This window comes from Mesoplodon bidens (assembly GCF_964165515.1).
Source record: "Mesoplodon bidens genome assembly, chromosome: 14".
In the NCBI taxonomy this organism is placed as follows: domain Eukaryota; kingdom Metazoa; phylum Chordata; class Mammalia; order Artiodactyla; family Ziphiidae; genus Mesoplodon; species Mesoplodon bidens.
Window position 1 is genome coordinate 43608525 of NC_138170.1, and position 19592 is coordinate 43628116.

The 19592-nt window shown below is 38.2% G+C and overlaps 1 protein-coding gene across 1 annotated transcript in view; it reads right to left on the reverse strand.

Moving 5' to 3' along the window:
- The window catches only part of EML6 (EMAP like 6), a 372392-nt gene that overhangs the window by 82975 nt on the left and 269825 nt on the right, over positions 1 to 19592 (reverse strand). Inside the window, exons 17-19 of the mRNA XM_081254742.1 lie at positions 14431 to 14524; positions 2829 to 2929; positions 1349 to 1551 (exon numbers count right to left, since the gene is read on the reverse strand). Coding sequence (XP_081110868.1) covers positions 1349 to 1551; positions 2829 to 2929; positions 14431 to 14524 — 398 coding nt within the window. The remainder of the gene's footprint in view (positions 1 to 1348; positions 1552 to 2828; positions 2930 to 14430; positions 14525 to 19592) is intronic.

A 19592-nucleotide genomic window follows, 5' to 3' on the forward strand; every position in this document is an offset into this window, starting at 1 on the left:
TGGCTTAATAAGGTGTATTAGGTGGCTTAGACTGTTTGGAGGTCAGAGAGCACACATAAACTGGTACCATCAGCAAACTAGCAGTGAACAAAAAATTGATATTTTCTGGCAAATTGATGAGGAAAGTGTTTTAAGGGCACGGAAGGTAAGTGTGATCTATTTATTTATTTATTTTTTGCCATGCCTCAAGGCATGCAGGATCTTAGTTCCCCAACCAGAGATTGAACCCGTGCCCCCTGCAGCGGAAGCAGGGAGTCCTAACCGCTGGACTACTGGGGAATTCCCAAGTGTGATCTTTATTTAAAACAACACTGCAAGGCCGGGGACAGATCAGGACAAAGATGAGCTTGAGTAGAAATACAGCTGGTGTGATGGTTAATTTTATGTGTCAACTGACTGGCCACAGGGTGCCCAGGTTAAATATGATTCCTGTGTGTGTCTGTGAGGGTGTTTCTCGATAAGATCAGTATTTGAATTGCTAGATTCAGTAAACTGCCTTCCCCAATGTAGATGGACATCATCAAATTCATTGAGAGCTTGAATAGAACAAAAGGTAGAGGAAGGACAAAATCACCCTCCTTTTTCCTGTCTCACTGATTGAGCTGGGACATCTTATCTTTTCCCACCCTCAGACTGGGATTTACACCGTTGGCTCCCCTGGTTCTCAGGCCTTTGGGCTTGAACTGAATTACACCATCGGTTTTTCTGGGTCTCCAGCTTGCAGATGGCTTAAGTGGGACGTCTCAGCCTCCATAACTCCATGAGACAACTCCTTATAATAAATCTCCTTTTTGTATATGTATATGTACATGTATGTGTATATCTCTGTCTATATCTACATCCTACTGGTTCGGTTTCTCTGGAGGACCCTGACTAACACAGCCAGTGAAAAGACTTGACTCTGACACGCTTGTTAAAACTGAGCCTGTCTACACAGGAACAAGCTGGTTATCAACATAACTTCAGGTCATACTGATGGGAGGGACAATAATCCAAACACCAGGCACTTCCAGGTCTCTGCTCATTGTGCCACCGAGGGGGAAGACTGTGTTGAATATTTCTCAGGACTCTCTTGCTACTGCGTGTCTGCATTTATCCCAACACTTCTTAAGGAGTTCTTAGAAGTGACAGCCAGGAAGAAAAAGTGCGAAAACAGAAGAGAGAAGTTGCCATAAAGAAATAATTATAAACAAAAGAGAAATTTAAAGACCATTTGTGGTCTCTCCATTCATGACAACTACTTCCTAATTCAGAGGGTACTGTTTTTACACACAGGCATCCTCTTGGTGTGGACCTTCCTAAGCCTAACTTAAACTTTTAGAAAGCTAATGAGGAAAATAGACTATACCTTATCCAATGCATACATAGCAAACACAGGCCCGTCATGAGCTTTCACTGTCTTTAGTAGGAGAATATCCTTCCAAATAAAAATATCTCCAGTAGCTGCTCCTGAGAACACCAGATCTTCCATTCGCCCATAAGAAACGCACATCATTGTTTCTAACTTTCCAACACTTCCAAAAATTCCTCTTTTAGAAGTGAAGCCCCCACCTGGAGTAGACCAAGAGTATTTATTACTTTTTGAAAAAGTGACACCTTCTATGGACATTTAGAATGACTATCTTCAGTGAAAAACCCAGTGTGTCTACATTATGTGTCTACATAAAGATGTATTAAAATGGCAGAAAACATCATAACAAAAACATTATAAAAGGTTTTCTCCTTCACGCATTAATTCAGTGCTTGTTGAATCCCTACTTTGTGGCGGGCACAGTGGTTGACACTGGGGTATAAAGGTGAAAAGGAAGAGTTCCTGCCTTCAGGAACTTAAGGTCTGGTTGAGGAGAGAACGCAATATACATCTCTAACCAAGCTTCAGCGCAAGTTCTGTGCCAGCCAGAGGAAGGGGTGACTGAGTGCCCTGGGGAGCCAGGGAAGTCTTCCTGAATGCTGACCTAAGCAAGTGAAAACAGCAGTGGCTGTAATGTAAAATGTAAACATGTTTTATGTATGTTTTGCCTCGATTTTTATCACAGTGACTTTGGGGTGAGAAAAATGAATCACTGTGTAGGAGAAGTACATCAGATTTGTTCCTTAAATGTTCACATTTCCCTCTACTTTCTTATTAGCACTGAGAAACCCAGACTCATTCCAGACAACTGTAGGCAGGCTGGCTCTCCAGACATGGTGGGTGCCATGACCCTTTCTTCAAAAGCAGAAGGCATTGGAACAGTAGCTTATTTATGTTTTGCCCAGTAAAAGATTGGGCTTGGTACCAAAGTTGATACTAAGAATTCAGAAACAGTCCCAATGAAAGGTCTGACCTATTAGTGAGAAAAACAAGATATCCTTCCATGTTTTGCCCTGCTTATTTACTCATCCTTATTATCAGCATTATAAACCACAAGTATTTATTTTGACCACTTACTGTGTGTACTGTGTGTCATATTTAATTCATGTGCTAAATGCAGTTATAAATAAAAGAACCCTCAAAATATTGAAAATTGTATTCATCCAACTAAAGTGATTATTTCCTGCTCAGTAGTCCAACATAATCACTGCTTTCAGAACGGATGACTGAATATAAAAATAATTATTTTCACAGCAGAACATTTCCCAAAGCTTTCTAGATATTGATGAATATGCATGGCATCATATAGAGTGTTCTAAGCTTCACAGCTCAAACATTATTTGGGAGCAAACGTCTTTTAGGCATACTTTAATTTTAGATTGCAGAGATAGGCTAGGTAGTGGTGTTGGTTGTTGTTCTTTTTCCCAGCTGGAGTAAAACTTTCAACCACATAAAGGATAAACTCTAACAATAGTACCTGCTTGTTGCCAGAATTTGATGTGCTTGATCCCAACCGTAACCAGTCTGTCAACATGGTGTGGGTTACACTTTACCACAAATATCTTATCTTTATGTCCTCTGTAAGAACAAATAGGGGAAAAATTCCAGTTTTGATGACAGCACTGCTAGGGAGTTTTATTAAAAGCATGCATTTAGTCTAACTTTCATTAAGCACATCTAATAGGACAAGTAAATTAGAAGCCGATTTAAAATACACACGGGGCCTACACTAAAATAATGAGTTTTGGCTTTTCTTCGCATGTTTGAGCCCTTTCTTCTTACCCTACCATTGCTACCAAAATCTACTTAATTACGCTTTAAACAAATTAATGAAATATTTTAAATGGATCAGAATGTCTCCATAAGATAAAATTAATGCCACAACTATAGAATTGTAATTCTTGGGATACAGAGGTCTTGTATAAGAGGAGGGAGAAGATACTGTAAAAGTATTAATGAGAAGCTTCAAATGTAATATTCTTGCTGGGGAAGGCATAACTTTGGGTTAAACAGAGTTTCAGCTAGAAATGTATTCACAAGAAGCCGAAGCCCCTGGCTCACGTCCATGGAGAGAGAAAGGCTGTCGTCTCTCGATTTAAGGCACTCAAGGATGCTGTGCATTCAGAAATGTAAGTTTATAACCCAGAGGCAGAAGGACAAATATAAAAGTGAGGACTGACTGTAGGCTGGAGCTGTACACCAGCATTCCACGGTGCCAGGGCAATTTCTGGTTTAGAGTATAAAGTAATCACATTAGAATCTAAGGATTTACTGGTCTTAATGGACTATTTGATGGTCTTCTCTCGTATATAGGACCTAACTTTCATTATGTAAAAGAAAAGCAATTAACATAAAGAACATGACTGACTAGTCTCCCTTATGAATACAGATACAAAAATCTTAAATAAAATACTAGCAAAGAGAATCCAACAACATATTTAAAAAACAGTACATTATGACCAAATGCAGGGTGGTTAATTATTAAGGAATCAAATAATACATATTAATACATGAGAAAATTATGTTATTTTCACAGATGCCAAAAAGGGATTTCGCAAAAAAAATCTAACAGTCACTTGTGATTTAAAAAGTACTCAACTAACACTCAATAAAGTAGGAATTAATGGATCTTTTAGAGTTATCTCTTAGACTTTTATATTTCCCTGCAGTTCTTGACTCTCAATGAGAAACCCAGATTCATTCAAGACCAATTATACACGGACTGGCTCTTCAGACGTTGTGTGCCATTATCCTTTTTTTTTTAAAATAGAATGTGCTGGAACAGTACCTTATTCATGGTGTGTTTGTGTGTGTGTCTGTGAACTCGAAAGTCAGATTCTTACTTAATGTTATTCCCAATAAAGTCAGGAACAAGACTATCACCACTACCATTTAACATTGTACCGAACATATTACCTAATGCAATTAGACAAGGTCTAAAAAAACTAAAGGCACAGGAGCTGGAATGGAAGAGGTAAACTATTTCTTTTTGCAAATGATAATAATTATATGTCTAAAAAATTCAAAAGAAAATAACGTAAAAATAACTACAAATAAGATAATTTAGGAAAGTTGTAGTATATAAAATTAAATACAGAATCAATAACCTTAATATATACAATATCCAGCTGAAAAATATACTAGAAGAAAGGACTCTATTTATATAAACAACAATAAAAATATCAAGGCATAGGGCTTCCCTGGTGGCACAGTGGTTGAGAATCTGCCTGCTAATGCAGGGGACACAGGTTCGAGCCCTGGTCTGGGAGGATCCCACATGCCACGGAGCAACTAGGCCCGTGAGCCACAACTACTGAGCCTGCGCGTCTGGAGCCTGTGCTCCGCAACAAGAGAGGCCGCGATAGTGAGAGGCCCGCGCACCACAATGAAGAGTGGCCCCCACTTGCCACAACTAGAGAAAGCCCTTGCACAGAAATGAAGACCCAACACAGCAAAAATAAATTAATTAAAAAAAAATCAAGGCATAAATTTAACAAGAACTGTGCACTATATGCAAATGAGTACAACAACCAAAAAACACCCCATATTTGTAAGATAGAAAAGTAGACTTAAAAAAATGGAAACACATTCCATGTTCTTGGGTTTGAAAACTCAATCATAAAGATGTTAATTCTCCTAGCTTTGCTTATAAATTCAACTTGATTCCAATAAAAAAGAGCATTTAGTGTCTGTTCTTTAATCTGGAGTTAGACACCTTGATTTTAAAGTTCTTATGGAAGAATAAAACAGCAGTAATGGCCAGGAAAAGTCTGAAAAAGAAAAGCAAAGTGGGAAGAGTAGCTCTCCTAGATATTAAAACAATTTATAAAGCCTTCATGATTAAAACAGTGTGGTATTGGTACACAAAGGGACTGACAAACCAGTGGCAAAATAGAAAATCTAGAAAGAGACCCAATATTTAAATGTAGTAGGTAATAAAGACAGGTCTCAAATCAATGGGGGAAAAATTAATACTAAAAATAAATGGTGTATGATACCAAATGCTGGCAAGGATGTGGAGCAACAGGAATTCTCATTCATTGCTGGTGGGAATGCAAGATAGTACAGCTACTTTGGAAGCCATTATGGCAGTTTCTAACAAAACCAAACATGTTCTTACCATAAGATCCAGCAATGATGTTCCTTGGTATTTATCCAAAGGAGCTGAAAACTTACGTCCACACAAAAACCTGCATATAGATGCTTACAGCAGCTTTAATCATAATTGCCAAAACTTGGAAGCAACAAGCAACCAAGATGTTCTTCAGTAGGTGAATGGATTAAAAAAACTGGTACATCCAGACAACGGATTATTATTCAGTGCTAAAAAGAAATGAGCTATCAAGCCATGAAGAGACATGGAGGAACTTTAAATGGATATTACTAAGTGAAGGAAGACAATCTGGAAAGGCTACATGCTGTATAATTCCAACTAAATGACATTCTGGAAAAGGCAGAACTATGGAGACAGTAAAAAGATTAGTGGTTTCCAGGACAGAGGGGAGGGAGGGACAAACAGCCAGAACACAAAGGGTTTTTAGGGCAGTGAATAGTGAAACCATTCTGCACGATACTATAATGGTGGATACATGTCATTATACACTTGTCAAAACGCATAGAATGTGCAACACCAAGAGTGAACCCTAATGTAAACTGTGGACTTTGGGTGATAATGATGTGTCAATGTAGCTTCATCTATTGTAACAAATATACCACCCTGGTGCCAGGTGGGGATTTGAAGGTGGCTGGGAGAGTGGGTATACAGGAACTCTGTATTTCTGCTCAATTCTGCTGTGAACTTAAACCTGTTCTAAAAAATAGTCTATATAAAAGGGAAAAGGGAAATGGTGTTTGGAACACCTTGATAGCCATATAGAGAAAGGATAAAATTGAATCTGTTCCTCATAAGAGATACTGGGATAGATTCCAAATGGTTTAGAGATCTAAATGTAAAGATGAAGCCACAGCAGATTAGAAGAAGTCACAGGTGATTTCCTTTTAACCAGAGGACAGGGAACACTTTCCTTAATCGGTCTCAAAATCTTGAAGTGGTAAAGATTGATAAATTTGACCACATAAAAATAAAAGCCTTTGCATGATGAAAAACATCATATCAAACTCAAAAGACAAATGACAAACTAGGGGAAATATCTGCAAGTTATAGACAACAAATATTATTAGCCCCTAATATTTAAAGGAGTACTTCCTGTGTGAATTGTATTTCAGAGAAACCAAGTGGTTCATGAGAGAAAACTCTTATTTATAGAAGAATTCTAGCTAATATGAAGAATAAATAATAGAATTAGAAAATTATCATTTTCAATCCCTAATTAAATAATCAATTCAGCCCACAGTTGTAAATGGATGCTACAACCATTAGATAATACATTGATGGGAAGCCTTCAATGGAAGGATGAGTCTGATAGTACCAGAACCCACAATGGAGCTGAGTATTACTAAGAGTAGGAGAACCAGACATTTGGGGCAGTGGCACACCATGGGGTGGACTGGAATTCCTGAGAAAGAGGAATTTCATCCCTGACATTGTTTAGAATTGCTGGCTCAGAAGAGTAATAAAAAGCAGATTGGCTTTTAGTTGGTTTTCTTATTCTTTAAAAAATTCCTACAGATAATAGAAGCCCTATTGCTTGCACCTGTCAAGTACTACTCCCACTGCCCCCACCATCTGGTATGCCACTGATTATGTTTCTTCTGATAGAGTGAAACATGAAGTCCATATCAGGTACTCTTGACTAGAAAATTGAACTTAGGAGAAAATATCTGCAAATCACATATCTGATAAGGGACTTATATTCAGAATAAATTTTTAGAAACCCTTATAACTCAATAATAAAAAGACAAATAACCCTGTTAAAAATGAGCAAAATACTGATATCTAAATAGACATTTCTACAAAGAAGTTATACACATGGCCAGTAAACACATGAAAAGATGCTCAGTGTCGTTAGCCACTGGGGAAATGAAAATCAAAACCTTAATAAGATATCACTTCATATCTACTAGGATGGCTATAATGAAGTGACAGACAATAACAGGTGTTGGCAAGTATGTGGAGAAATTGGAATGTTCATTCCTTGCTGGTGGGAATGAAAAATAGTGCACCCGGGCTTCCCTGGTGGTGCAGTGGTTAAGAATCCGCCTGCCAATGCAGGGGACATGGGTTCGAGCCCTGATCTGGGAAGATCCCACATGCCGCGGGGCAACTGGGCCCGTGAGCCACAACTACTGAGCCTGTGCTCTGCAACAAAAGAGGCTGCGACAGTGAGAGGCCCGCGCACCGTGATGAAGAGTGGCCCCCACTCGCTGCAACTAGAGAAAGCCCTCACACAGAAACGAAGACCCAACACAGCCAAAAAAAAAAAAAAAAAGTGCACCCACTTTGAAATGTATCTTGGCAGTGCCTCAAAATGTTAAATACTAAGTTACTATATGACCCAGCAATTCTACTCCTAGGTATATACCTAAGAGAAATTAAACATATATTTACTTAAAACCTTGCTCACAAATGTTCATAGCAGCATTATTCATAATAGCCAAAAGGAGGAAACAACCCAACTATCCATCAACTGATGAACAGATAAATGAGCTGTGGTAGGATCCACACAATAAAAAGGAATGAAATACTGATCATTCTTATGACATAGATGAACCTTCAAATATTGGGTTGGCCAAAAAGTGCCTTCGGTTCTTAAGTAAAAATAAAAGACACATTCTTCATTTTCACCAAGAACTTTATTGAACAATGTATTCACCCTTTCGTTCCACTACCTTCTGCCATTTTTCAGGCAACGTCATAATTCCATCTTCCCCAAACTTTTTATCATTTTGAGCAAAGAACTGTTCTAGATGTCTTTTACAGTTTTCCAGGGATTTGAAATTTTTTCCATTAAGAGAATTTTGTAAAGATCTAAGTAAATGGAAATCCGAAGGTGCAATGTCTGGTGAATACGGTGGATGAATCAGAACTTCCCAGCCAAACTGTAACTGTTTTTGCCTGGTCATCAAAGAAACATGCGTTTTTCTGTTGACTAATTCTGGATGCTTTTCGTCGAGTGCTGCTTTCAGTTGGTCTAATTGGGAGCAGTACTTAATGGAATTAATTGTTTGCTTTTCCAGAAGGAGCTCATAGTAGAGGAACTCCCAATCCCACCATATACACAACATCACCTTCTTTGGATGAAGACTGGCCTTTGGTGTGGTTGTGGTGGTTCATTTCGCTTGCCCCATGATCTCTTCCATTCCACATTATTGTACAGTATCTACTTTTCATCACCTGTCACAATTTGTTTTAAAAAACAGAACGTGTTCATTACGTTTAGGTAGAGACTCGCATGTGGAAATATGGTCTAGAAGGCTTTTTTCGCTTAGCTTATGTGGAACCCAAACATCAAAGCGATTCACAAAACCAAGCTGGTGCAAATGATTTTCAACACTTGATTTGGATAATTTGAGTATGTCGGCTATTTTGGATATTTTGAGTATGTCAGCTATCTCCCGCGTGGTATAACGTTGATTGTTCTCAATTAATGTCTCGATTTGATCGCTACTGACTTCAACTGGTCTACCCAACCGTGGAGCAACGTCCAGTGAGAAATCTCCAGCATGAAACTTCGCAAACCACTTTTGACACATCTGATCAGTCACAGCACCTTCTTCATACACTGCACAAATCTTGTTTGGCATTTCGGTCCCGTTTTTACCTTTCTTGAAATAATAAAGCATAACGTGCCAAAAATGTTGTTTTCTTTCATCTTCAATATTAAAATGGCTACACAAAAATTCACCAATTTTGATAAGTCTTTTAAAATGCACGCTGATTTGACAGCTGTCACATACAATCTAACAAAATTGCTTTGAATGAAGTTAAAGACAACTAAGTGCTACTAGAGCCATCTTATGGAAAAATCCGAACGAACATTTTGGCCCACCCAATATTATGCTACATGAAAGAAGCCAGTCACAAAGGACCTCATGTGATTCCATTTATACAAAATGTCCAGAATACAAAAGTCCAGAGAGACTGAAAGTAGATTACTGCTAATGAGTATGGGATTTCTTTTTGGGGTGGTGAAAGTGTTCTGAAATTAGATAGTGTTAATGATTGCACAACTCTGTAAATATGCTAAAAAAATCAAATTATGCACTTTATTCATTTATTTTTATTATATAAGTTTCAAGTGTACAGCATTATGTTGACATCTGTATACACTACAAAGTGATTGAACTGTACACTTTAAAATGCGTGAATTGTATGGTATATGATTTAGCAATAATACTAGTATTAAGGAAAAAAAGCTGAATGTGAATCTAATCAAGCCTATGGATCTAACTACCATTTATAGGAAATACAGGGAAATTCTTGATATGCTTTCATGAAGACCCAGTCAAGTTTAGAATGTGACACATTCTAGAGGTCAAATGACCCGGTTTCTCAAATGCATCCATGGCAAGAATAAGGTGGGAGGGGGACTGCTATAAAATAAAAGAGGCTTAAGGGAGATGACAATCAAACGTAATACATGGGCCCTGTTTAGATGCAGATTTGAACAAGCCAACTCTCATTTTTGAAACAGATATGTTTGATTTTAAATAGAGTAATAAATTAAAGAAAGAAATTACTGTTGCTTTAGTTAGTTGTGATAATGGAATGGTGGTTTTTAAAAATAAGTCTTTTCAGTTAGAAATGCCTAATGAAGTACATACTGGTCAAGTGACACAATGTCTTGAGTTTTCTTTAAAATTTTATAGCAAAAAAGAAAGTAAAAGTAAAAAATGAGGGGAGGGGGAAGAGCTTTGTATCATTTGTAGGATGTTGCAGCTGGGTGATGGGTATAAGGGAGTTCTTTATGCTATTTCCTCCGCTTGTGTGTAACTTTTAAAATTTCCATAATAAAAAGTTAAAAGAAAACTAAAGAAAGAACAGAGCGGCTCCATACCTATTATGTAGGCCTTACAGTGAAAGGCAGGGAAAGGAGGAGAAGCTGATTTTTGAACTTTCTCTCTTTGTTTCTTTGAAAGTCAAAAGTGAAGCTTGGACACCAGGGCCAAGATAGATCACTGAAAGTATCAGGAACAATTAGGACAGTGAGAAAAAGGTTTAGATAAAAGAGAAGAGAAAATGTGCTTAACATAAAGAGGAGAAGTGAACCAGATAACCATAAGAAAGATTAAACATCCAAAGATTTCTTGATTGGAGGAAAATTCCCACAGCTCCTAAATCATTAATATAAACTTTAGAGAGAAGACGCTAGAGAAAACTGAACTGAAAATTGAGAACAGATATCACAAATTACATCCCCTACATAGAAAAGAGCATTGTTTTGTTTGCTAGTGTCTATACAAGGTCAAACAATTAGATGGTTGGAAAAGTCTTTTTTGAGAGCACGCTTTAGTTTTCACCTAATTTCTTGGTGTCATAAAAACACCAATGTTGTTTCTCTTGTAGCTAAAATTCTAAACTGACTAGTGATGGCACATAAATGTTTAGTTAATGTCAACACCTAAATAAAGAACATTCTTTGAATACCTCTGTTATTTTTCCCTTTAGACACTTGTTAAATTTGTAGAGAAGTTGCCTACAACTGTGTGTGTGTGTGTGTGTGTAAGAAAAACAAAATGAAAAGAGTTTCAGGTCCTACCCTGATGGAATAAGAATGTAGGAGAGTCCATACTGCTGCCCTAATACAGGACGATTCCTACGACCTGAGTCATAGGTAATTCACCACGTAGGGCCACATTTTAAACTCTATCAGCAAGTACAGGGGAAAAGGGAAGGAACGCTTCTCTTCTAGAAGCCAAGGGCAGCTGCACACCACGTGAGTTGGTTTCCCAATCTTCTATTCAAAACCCTCTCATTTGCATAGAGGCCCAGTCTCAGTGTATGTGATTTGGTTTTCTCCTTTTTTGTGAAGGTAGCCCACAAGTGGAAGACCGAATGAATGTTTGATTTATATCCCAGTTCTAAAAAAGATTTAAAATGGCTTACAATATAGAATAACATAGAATAAGCCAGGTACCATTGAGAAGAAGAAAGGAAAATGATACACTGGTGAGTAAAAAAAAAAAAAAAAAGCAAGTTACAGAGCAGTATGCATAATACCCCACATATGAATAAAAATGGATAAAAATATTAGCAGAATATATACCAGAGAACAAATGCTAAAATGTTAGCCATGGCTATGTCTGGGTAGTGGAATTATGAATCATTTTCATTTTCTTTTTGGTGATTTTCTGTGCTTTCTTTTTAATAATCATGTATTATTTTGAAAACAGAGGAAAAATTAAAAAAGGAAAGTGAGGAAGATCTCAATTTGGTATGCAGGAGACCTGACCATATTCACTAAATGTATGTAAGGGTAGGGACCTAAAATAGAACAAGCAGTGGAGCTAATACATACACTGAAGGTCTATGTACCTGCTCCATGCGGGCCTATGTTTTGTCCTTAAGCTTTTTAGTAGCACAACTATTTCTCATTAACATTGAAGTAATCTTGTTATGCACCTTGATAACTGTACCTTTTGCTTAATATCCCCACTGTTCAAGCTTCTGAGATGAAGCTTGTCAATAATAATTAGCCATTGCCCCCCAGTCATGTTACTGGTGTGATGGAAATCTAAATAAAGGGACATAGAGGTGCCTGATTAATTATCTCATTGCTCTGCCCTGATTGACGCTGGTATCAGGCTATTCCACTACTGCCCATAAGAGATTACTCTTGGTTATTATATAGGTTACTTGTATATTAGACTAAAATCTGAACAATCTTTAAAAGAAAAAAGAGACTAAAAAATTCATTTGTAATGGAGGGGACTGAAGTCATTCATGAAAATTAGCAAAGATCCAAAAAAACTGTGCAAAGAGATTGGATCAAGTCTCATCAAGATCTTGTAATAAGATCTTTATGGGCCAATTCCAAACTTCTCTAATTTCTCTGAGCTGATAAAAACAGAGGTTCACTTAAACATGTTCCCAACTGAAGGGCGGCTTTTGAGTGCAGGGGGTCCCCGTTAGCCTTGGACAGCAGCGGTACTGCCGGTGATGCCATCACAGCCATTGACTGTGACCCTCCCTCCATGGGGAAATCTCACATCCTGGGTGACGGGTGCTACTGCAGAACATTACCTGCCAGAACCACATGACCTGCGGGAAGCGGGTTTGTTGTTAAGCCTTGCTAGTGGCGATGCAGGCCATGATTGAGACACAGAAGTGCAGAGTGAGGGGTGTCACTGAATCAGCCATCTTCTGAGAGTAAATTAGACCCTTGGAGGAGCTACACTGACTCCCGGAAGACAGGAAGGTCCCACTGGTAAAGTATTACTCCTTTTTCTTTGTCACTTCTTTCATGCCCCTGTTTTTAAAGTTTCTATCTACTTAAGCACCTTAATCTCAGGCCATAAATAGAATTTTAATTTGTTTGGTTACTTATTTACATAAATATTTATGATAGATAATATTGTGTAAATATTATTTATTTATTATTTAAAAATCTAGTATTCATCCAAAGAACTTTAACAATCTCTGATACTCTGGATAGAGCAATGGTGAATGTTACAATTGCAGAACTGGTCTCTGAAGACAACTCTGCAGGTGTCCCATTAAGGGAATGTGACATATGGCTTGGGAACAATCCTAAAAATAAACTGTATTATTAACATAATGGTGTTAAGTCGCTTTGTGTTAATTAAATAGAAGTAACACTACCAAACATATCAAATATATACTTCTAAAATATTAATAAATATTTCTTTCTTCCATTTCTATTACTGTTTCTGATATGTAACAGGTGAGCTACCCACATTTGCAGAGGGTTTTCTAGCAGGAAAATTGCGTTTCTGTTGCTTTTGAAATGCAGACGTGTGCTTTGCCTGAGATTATCTGTAATGCAGATGATATGTTATCAGAAATATTAAAGTAAAATTCAGTACATTAATCTAAGAGGAAAGCGGACTTGCGATTAGAAGCTGAATCTGAGTATTAGCGGGAAGTGATATAACCGTGAGGAATACTAGATAGAGCAAAAGAAAAACCGCTCGGGTAGGGGGATTTATGAGCTGTCATTTGCTGCCAAGAAGTCCACCTCAGTAGCAGTCATCAGAAAAGCTCCTCTTTCTCTCCTAAGATGGTCAGCTGGAGTCCTCAAGCCTCCACTTGCTCCCCCTCTGAGTCTCCAGCCATCTATAGGTCTTCATTCATTAAATCAAATTGCCAAAAACCACTTTTTTCCTATATAATTTAAAATATCAATTTAAAAAGTGAATATTGGGGTTCAAAGGCATTAACTTAAAAATGATTTTATGGTGCCAGATAAAAAGGAAGTTGGTTTATGCAGGGAAGAACCAGTAGAGAGATAAACTGATAACATGCCTTGGGCAACAAATTGTATTACTGGGCCTTGGTGGCCAACTATTTTGACCTCTGACTATGGCCGGGCAAACAGCTAAGACCAATGTAAGCAGGAGTGGAAAGCAGTGTTCAGACTTAGGGCTGATTCAGCAGGGAGGCAGGCTGGGGCAAGGGAGGACAGGTGGCCTATAAATAGCAGGTGGTCTTGGAAGGTCTATTTATAAGATGGGGAGATTAGGGCAACAATTTGCCTGCTTTGAAAGTGAGTGGCAGGTGCACACGCCAGGCCTCCTTTCCTGCATGCTGCAGCCTCATGACAAGTGGAACTTCTGACTCCAGTGACATTGACAGTCCTTCACTAGATGCTAAGATAGTGGAAAAACAAGGGGCAAGGCACAAGTCTGAGGAAAGCTGCTTTCCTACTGCTGGGAAGAAGCTTTGATATAGAGAATGCATACATTACTAAAAGCAAAGTGATGAATAACTCTCTGGAAAGGATTTCAGAATTTTCCAATTGCCTGAAACAAACATTAATTCCTCTATGTCAGGTTTGTCACCATGAAATATTACAGTATGTTTATACTTCGGTGTTAAGCTTTCTATGTGAACTTCATCTGAGTTTGAAGATGAAATCTTACCAGAAAATGCAAACTATTAACTTTTACTGCAGTGTGATCATTGGCAGGATGCCGTTAATACCTCGGCAGCTTCTTACCTGGTGGTGGCTATCTTTTCTCCCTTTTTCCAGTCCCAAAATACAATACTGTGAAAATCGTCTAAACCAACCGACACCAGACATTTTCCATCGGCTGTATGAAAACAACACAAATGTCAAATGACTCATTTCTCAATGAAAAACCACAACATTTTATATACTGTAAAGAAGAACAAGAAATTGATCTTAAGAATATTATTTAGGCTCAAATATGTTAGGAGAATAATACACTAAGGGGACCTCACTAAATGAAATGCATAACTACTAATAGTGGAGGTTCTCAATGTATAATAACTGGTTGCTGAATCAAATCGCTGACCCAACATTCCAATCTGAGACACAGGGCTGGGGGGAGCTTCTCAGGTAAGTCACCAAAACCTTGTCTATTTTGTGTCAGACAAATCTCATGACATTTACTAGAAGAGCCATTTAACTTTGTGACCCAGTCTATTGCACTCTAAAAAAAAAAAAACTGGTTCTGTTCAACCCTCCAAAATAAGAGCATTATAGAAACTAACTTGGAAAATTCTTTCAAAAGATGATTTTATAATTAAAAAAAAATCTTAATGTCTTAGTTTCCCTATTTCAAATGTATTATGCTTGTTGTAGGACATTTAGAAGATACGGACAAAGGAAATTTAAAAATCATCCAAATTTCTAGGCCTACATCTGATATACATCCTATCAGTTTCTCTACCTAAACGTGCTTTGAAAAGACAAAACCAGGATCATAGTGAACATACTATTACATATTTTTTTACTTGTCATGATGAACATTTTCCCTTAGTATTAAATATTATTTATAATACTATCAATAATTACTATAATTCGGACAGGTTGTTTTCCAAAATAAAATATATATATATGATATGTAATTGAATTTGAAATCAAAATAGTTAATTTGCTTTCTCATTTCAAGACAGAAGAAGAGGTACAGTCAGTCAGTCTTTCCTTTGCTGCCTCCTCACAAAGCTTCACAGGAGAAGCATCTCAGGTCAGCAGTTCCTCCCTAGTCTGGAGTGGGCTAGGAGACCAAGCTCACCAAGGCTCAGTTTATTAGGGTGTATTTTCTGGCGACACACAGCCAATGGCCTTAGGGTAAAGAAACATGAGTATGTGATAAACCGTTTCTCCACAGCCCACTCAGGGTTTCAACTGGTATTTTCAAAGACAGCCCTGGGGTAGATGCCAAATTAGGGTTGCCAGGGAAAATGAGGGAGCCTAGTCAAATTGGAATTTCAGATAAGCAACGAATAATTTCTTAGTACAAGTATGTCCTTGCAATGTTATATTGCATGGGACATACTTGTACTAAGAAATTATTCGTTGCTTATCTGAAATTCAAATTTAATTGGGCCTCCTGTATTTTTATTTGCTATATCTGGTGACCCTCCTCAAATGCTGGTTAACTAATGCCCAACCCTTGGGTGCCCTTACTTGTTCCAGAGACCCTCCCCTGACCAACTGGGAACGGTAGCCTGCTCCTTTTCTGGAGGAAAAAGGAGAGTAAGAGCCTGGCTTAACAAACCAAATCCTCCCCAATTCTCTACTACCACCAAGTATGAGGCAAGGATTTGAAAGTTACATTAACCCTTTCAAGCTCCTAGACTACAGTAGGTGAAGACATTAACATTTTGCCAAAGCCCTAAATCACCACCAGGTGAGTACTATAAACAAATGTGTCTTCTCAATCACTATATGTCCTTATGCTTAAATGTTACCAGGCTTTAAACTGTGCCCCATGTCTTTTCATGCATTTGGGAGAAGGGACTGGTTGATGACTTCCAATTCATTACCAGCAACATTACTTTTCCTGTACCTCTTGGTGTGGCCTGGTTATATTTCCATATTAGCATGTCTCTGTATTTGGTGATTTTATTTTTATTAGAGAGTTCTCTCTCCCTTTTTAGATCCTAAACTCTTATTTAAGACTTACAGTACTTGTATCACATTTCCAACATGATCCTCGCACTGAGATGGTTTTCAATGAATTCTGATGATACTGGTGACATCAGGAGGATGAGGGAGATAAAAATGGAATATGCCTACGGATGGTACAGAGGGAATGGGAATATTCTGTTATATAAAAATTTTAATCAAAAACACTGCACAGATATTCAGTGTCTTTTTTTGCATTTCTTAATTCTACATTTTGTTTTCTTTTGTAACCTGTGTAGCTATATTAGTATGTCTTTCTTAGAATGCAAACATCCACACATTTTAAATGATAGGTTTTTTTGTTTACATTTTACGTCTTTTGAAGAAGTCCTCAGGGTAAGTTGATTTTTTTTTTTTTGCTTCTTTTTATTGGAATTTCTGCAAGGCCCCATCAGCTTGTCTTCCCAGTTATACCACCTTTCTACCCCAGTTTGTGACTATGAGTAGCAATGAAGCAGCAGAACAAATCTAGAGGTGCCTCAACAACCATAGCTCTTCTTTAGGATGGTGACTTTTTCTTGAATTCTGCAGGTGTGGGCAATTTCTACATACCACACAGTTTGGAGATATAATTGGCTACTTTAATTTTTTCTGAGTTTTTATTTCCCCTCACAGAGGCTTGATCTGAGCTTTGAAAATCCATTGTTCCTTGACCATTTAGTTGGAGTTTCTGATTTTCAACCATATTTTTAGGGTTTAGGTAATGTCCTTTCAAATCTTTCCATTCACAGTATGTATTAATTATGGATATTTTGTGACATAGTCCAGAAATAATTCTAAGGAGCTTAATGTCAACAGTAAAGGGCAAATTAGAAAGAGAAATATTTTACTCAGACAATTACAAGTTGGTCCTGTATTCAGGGCTCATAAAAAATGCATAGGTTTTTGGAACTGACACAATGAAATCACACTAGTCTTAGATGTGCCCTTGTGGAAATCAGTATTATTCAATGAAGGTTTTTAAAAATATGAGGATGATATTTAGGCTAGAAAATATTTATATCTGAACCTTTCTCTTTCTAATTGGTTTTCTGTTCATGTGGAAGCACTTTCCTGACTGCAGGTACAGAAGCAAAGACAGATTCGGTTTCCCTGGACAGTGAAAATAAATCCACAACAAGTTGCTCAATTAAGTGACACAATATAAATTCATTCCTTCTAGTTGACATAATTTAGAGGTATGGGTTATGTTGTTAGAAATGTTTTTGATTAAAAATGTCATCTTTTTTGTTTGCTTTGGAAGAGTGGCAAGATTAATCTAAATTCCTAGGTATAACTGCTTATCTGCTGTCTAGTTTTCCATCATTTGCCTGCTTTGTATTTCTATGACAATCTCTCTAATTTCTTTCTATTATCGGTAGGTCTCCACAACACCCCCCAAGATAAGCTGACATGTAAGAGACAGGTCGGTGTGGAGATACGCTGAGGCACTCAGATGGGGCCACCAGCTAGGTAATAACCAATGTCGGTGTCCTGTTTACATGGTTAAACTGGGAAACCTAAATCATCTTCTCTCTCAGCATTTTGCCTTGAACTCCTCACTTCACTGCAAGTATCCAACAAGAAGGGATACTCCTGCTCATAAAAGTGTTTGACTCAGGGCTGTTCTAGGAGAGGGGTCTCTTTTCACGAGGGCACTGTTCCACGTGGCAGCCTCTATGCACCACCATGCCCACACCACATTTACATTGGAGAGTGGGGGTGGAGGCAGCTGGAGGCACTGGCCATCGGGTAGAAGGAGTGAGGAAGTAGTGGGGCAAAATGAGTGGTCCAGGTACGACTCTCATGCTAAAAGTTCACACCAGCCCTGGTGGCGGGCAGGGGCAGGAAAGGGCAGGAGGACTGAGAGGGAGAGCACAGCTGGCACAGCTTCCACCAGCTGACGGCCCCAGGCCTGGTGGCTTTCTCACGGGACTGAGAGCCAGGAGACCTAGGTCCTTGCTCTGGATCTGCCACTGTCTGACTTTTAACACAGCCATACAACCAAACTCTTTGGATCTTCATTCTTGGCCTACAAAGTGGTGCAGGCATCTGTTTAAGACTAAAGCTATATAATTATAACACAAGGTACTACTATCAATATAAATTAAACCAAAGAGGCTTCAGGTCACACCTTCAGTAGGGCCATAGAGACCACAAAGATCAATCGACCACAGTTCATTTGCATGTAACCATACATGGTGATGGATCAAATACAGTACATACTTCCTTACTTCCTGAATAGTCCTTAATGGTAGCGCTTTCTCAAACTATCACCTAGCTTCTTTCCTGCCATTTATAAATTAACATCGTATTTCAACTCTGAGACAAAAATATAATTTTCCACAATCAAAAATACCACATTCAGGACTTCCCTGGTGGCGCAGTGGTTGAGAGTCTGCCTACCGATGCAGGGGACAAACGTTCGTGCCCCGGTCCAGGAAGATCCCGCGTGCCGCGGAGCGGCTGAGCCTGTGCGTCCGGAGCCTGTGCTCCGCAACGGGAGAGGCCACAGCAGTGAGAGGCCCGCGTACCGCAAAAAAAAAAAAACATATTTACTGCATAAATGGGCGCTTCCTTAGTGACTATTATTTGGGGAATAGAGAATGTATTGTTAAAACTGAAATATCCTTTTTATGCAGAAAATATTTTATATCTGGGCATTTCTTTATTTGCCCAAAATGGGAATTAGAAGCAGTGACAGAATCAGCTTCTCAGTCTCTTCCAGAGTGCCTGGTTCCTCTATCCCGGGCAATGACGTAAGGGGCTGCCTTATGAGGAGAAAATTTCTAATTGCAGCTAACTTCTCGATCTTCCTTTTATAAAACTACTAAGCCCAGAAGAGACGTAAGCTCTCAGAAATGCAGAGATCCAGTTACTGGGTACCAGCTTATTGCTACTAACTTGCCTCATAATCAATGTTTTTGATCAACATTCCTCTAATCTCTTCTCTAAAGGTATTCAGCATGAGTTGGTTCTTCTGATTTTCCTAAATTTAAAAACCAAAAATTTAATCAATTCTCTAGAAAAAATAATCTGATGATTATTGAATTCTATTTCTAGTATTCTAAATTTCCTGCCACTGTTTATACATTAATACATATACACACATTTCAGTTGAAATCAGTGAGTAGATATTTTGAGTTCTACTTTTTCTTAACTTGACACATAGAAATGTGTATGAAATACACATGGTCCACATACTTGTCATTTTGAATTATAGCTTTTGTTAAACAGTGCCAAAT